The sequence below is a fragment of the Phanerochaete carnosa genome (genome assembly GCF_000300595.1).
Source record: "Phanerochaete carnosa HHB-10118-sp unplaced genomic scaffold PHACAscaffold_484, whole genome shotgun sequence".
Lineage (NCBI taxonomy): Eukaryota > Fungi > Basidiomycota > Agaricomycetes > Polyporales > Phanerochaetaceae > Phanerochaete > Phanerochaete carnosa.
The window spans coordinates 1-3,370 of NW_006768111.1; the positions used below are offsets into that span (position 1 = coordinate 1).

The 3,370-nt window shown below is 53.3% G+C and overlaps 1 protein-coding gene across 1 annotated transcript; it reads right to left on the reverse strand.

The window, feature by feature from the left end:
• Window positions 1–2,242: 2,242 nt before the first annotated feature.
• PHACADRAFT_108771 (uncharacterized protein) lies at window positions 2,243–3,364 on the reverse strand (the record flags this gene model as incomplete). The annotated part of the gene is made up of 1 exon (XM_007402845.1): window positions 2,243–3,364. A coding segment is annotated over one exon (1,122 nt), but the record flags the coding sequence as incomplete, so codon positions are not given.
• Between the last annotated feature and the right edge of the window lie 6 nt (window positions 3,365–3,370).

Below are 3,370 nucleotides of genomic sequence, written 5' to 3' on the forward strand. Positions count from 1 at the left end.
ATTACGAGGACCTTGAAGGTCGGATTCTCAGTTAAACGTGCGGCCATGACGTTACCTGCAGTTCCAGCTATTCATATGACTACATCAATCCATGCTCCTGTGCTTGGGTAGATAATATGGATTGACGTACCTCCGACTATGACAAAGTCATAAGCTGTGTCGGGAAGCTGACCGCTATCCGTGTACACCGCAGCGTTTGCCAGGGTAGCAGTGAGCAGAGCTATCAGGCTAGCGAACACAGGGCGTAGATTGAGTGCCATAGTGAGCTTGAAGATGAGGAGACTTGCGAGCAGAAGCACGAGAAGCAGAACACGCCTTCATGGTGATATATATACTGTAGCCAGCTAAGAGTCATGTGGCCGAACCGCGGTGCCGTGGAGATACTTCAGCAGAATCGTCGTTGTCGTTAGAGTGACTAGCGACATCAGAGCACTGGCGCAGGGTCGCTCATCATGCTGTGACCTTATACGGCACCAGGTTCAAATTCTACTCCGAAAGTTGGGCGACCAGGAACGGTACGAGAGCGATACTAGGCCATTACCAGTCATTAGCGAGTTCTGGGATGTAGCCGACGACAAACTGCTTTGCGCACGTGACTTACCATTCAAGCTTTTCTGACATGCAATATATCCCCATATTTACAGCTGATTTACAGCGTAGGCACCTTAGCGCGACGTCACGCATGATCGCAACGCAATGTCCGGGTTCCTGAAGGAGCAACGGCAAGAACTCTATTTGATGTTCATTGAAATCAGATTCTAGCACTAAGCCTCGGAGCAGGCTGAGCCTAACGAAGCCTTGATCGAAGGAATCGACAAAAAGTGGCCTCGAAGGAGGGGTGCGCATCGTCTCTATGTAGAGGTACTCGGTACTTCTAGCCCGTGAGTATTCGGCGTGAGATCAAGCGAAGAAAGAGCAGCTGTTCGCTTTCTGACAATCTCGCCCCAGATCAAAGAAACATCGCCCAGAACATCGTTTGCAGCAAACGGGGCTAAAACAGTGGCTGAGTCCCGCCGCCGAGCGAGCTTGAGATACAACCAGGCAATATGAGGCAAGAACGTCTCGTAGCGCAGAGACGAAGGCATTCCAGATTTGAGCTCGACGAGTCGGCTGTCAGCCGGCGGAGACCAGTCGGCGGAGAGACGCAAGATTTATGCGCGCCATGAGTCCACGGCAGAGTTCGGCTTCGGAGCTGTTCGCCTTTGACATAGTCCCTAGACATTCTACGATCTCGATTTCAAGTGCCAAGAGCGGGCGGCGAGGAAATAAGGGCGCATTGCCAAGCTAGCGGCGTTCGACGAGTAATAAGCGCCGAATACGCTGGAAAGTTCAGGTACGGGGCGTGCGCAGATCAGGTCATCCATCTAAAGCTCTTCGACGATGTAGCCATTCTCCTTGAGAGACGAAAAGGCTTCCGAATGAAGTGCACGCTCGGGGTGCGGAAGGCAGTTCACGATAACTCAACAAATTCAGGATCTCGTACATGTTGTCTTTGGGGACTCGGGTTACACGGCATTGAGCTCCCGAGCGAAGGTAAGGGTACGATGAGGTTTTTCGAATGCTAGAAGCGAAACCGCGGCCTGCCAGAGAGATGCAGCTGCACGGCAGGTAGTCCAAATATGACCTATAATCACACGATATGAATAAGTAGGCGTGGGGAAGGCAGAAAACGCGCCTCAAGGGATGTGGTGAACTCGTTGGCACCGACGGACAGCTTGAAGATAGCACCGCTTCAGAGCGTGGTTATTCGAGGAAAAATGTCGACGACCATCCAGCCTCTGAGTTGCAGACTCGGCGGACGTCACATCATCACAACCGCAGCCGACCGTCGCCTGACCTCTTTGCCGACTTGCCGTAGGAGCATCACACACCAGACTAGATGTTGATAGTTATCGTTGAGGCCGAAGCTGAAGCTGAAGCTTGAACATTCGAACGCCGAACATGGGGGTGAGGTTAAAGAGGTAACTTATTATCTTTTGGAGATCGAACTGATAATCTGAGAGTAACCAGACAAGATAATCACTGGACCATGCACTGCGTTTGGCACGAACGCGTTACGATACGGCACTTTTGCACACCAATACACCCAAAAACGTTACTCAAGACAGAGTCAAACAAGCCCTATGGCTGTCAGAGATGTGAATCTAACCAACGAAAGTTTCGGGGGAGGTCTTTGCGGAATAGATTATGTGAGTACCGGGCACGCAACTCGCAGCGCGGCATGATGTTGGCCACACTGAGCCTAGTATCTCTTGGTAGACTCGATACGAAGCATCCCAACATACTTGCGGGGTATGTGACGGGCGGCCGCCTCCCCCAAACATGTAACGCAGAAACTATCTTGGGCCGGTGTAAAGTTGCGAATCTCAAGCACCAGAGCTCGTAGTGACCCGTAGGTCTCCAACGCTTCGCCTATGGCCTGCAACTCTGGGCCGACTTGGCTAAGAGCACACTCCGCAGCGGTGTCGGCATCAAAATTTTCGTCTCCCTCCGGCGTGTCATCGACAGACAGGCTGAAACCGATAGCGACCTCGGACGCGTTGAAGACGGACAGCGTTCGTACATGCGCGGTGAGACAGCGCACGGGGGACGCATAGGAGCCAGATTTGGGTCGGAGCCAGAGAGGGACGATGAACGTGACCCTGCGTAACTTGGCGTGGTGACGTCCCGCGACGACCGGGGGAGTAAAACCTCTGGCGACGTAGCTGACCGACTCCAGGTTCGGCATTGCGCAGATGAAGTCGAGCAGTTCTAGTGTCAAACGGTCGACGACGACGTGCTGGACTGCTGTAGAGCCCGCGTGCGCCCGCAGCTCACGACAAAGCGCAGTGACCACTTCTCCCTCGTCCACGTTGTCGAGCACCAGCGTCTCAACAATGGGTGCGGAAGGCGAAAGGGAGAAAGACAAGGGCCTATGACTATCTCGATGCCAGCGACTGATGCCGCTGATGGTGAGCTTTCCGATGCGTTGGAAGTACGAGAAGATATCGGCCATTGCTTCAACGGATGCCTTGTCTGCTAGGTCCCGAAAGATAACTTCGTTCAGATTGAACGAGGGTTCAGTAAGAGCAAACGATGCGGATTGTCTCGGTAGCGTAGCATCGGGAGATCGTGCTTCGGGGCGTAAGGCGCAACGTTCGAGGTGGAGGCAATCAAGACCAGGAAGGAGGTTTATAACAACCACGAGGGTTGACATGTCTAGCTTCTCCAGCTCTACATGCTCTCCGGGAATCCTGAAGCACTCCTGGCGTTGGGATGTCAGTGCGAGTTCGCGTACGTAACATCGTAGCCGGGTGGATGACGTTAGGATGTCGACGCAGGTGCTGAAGCGCGTATCTGAGGGATCAGGGCACGAGCAATGTTGGTTTTG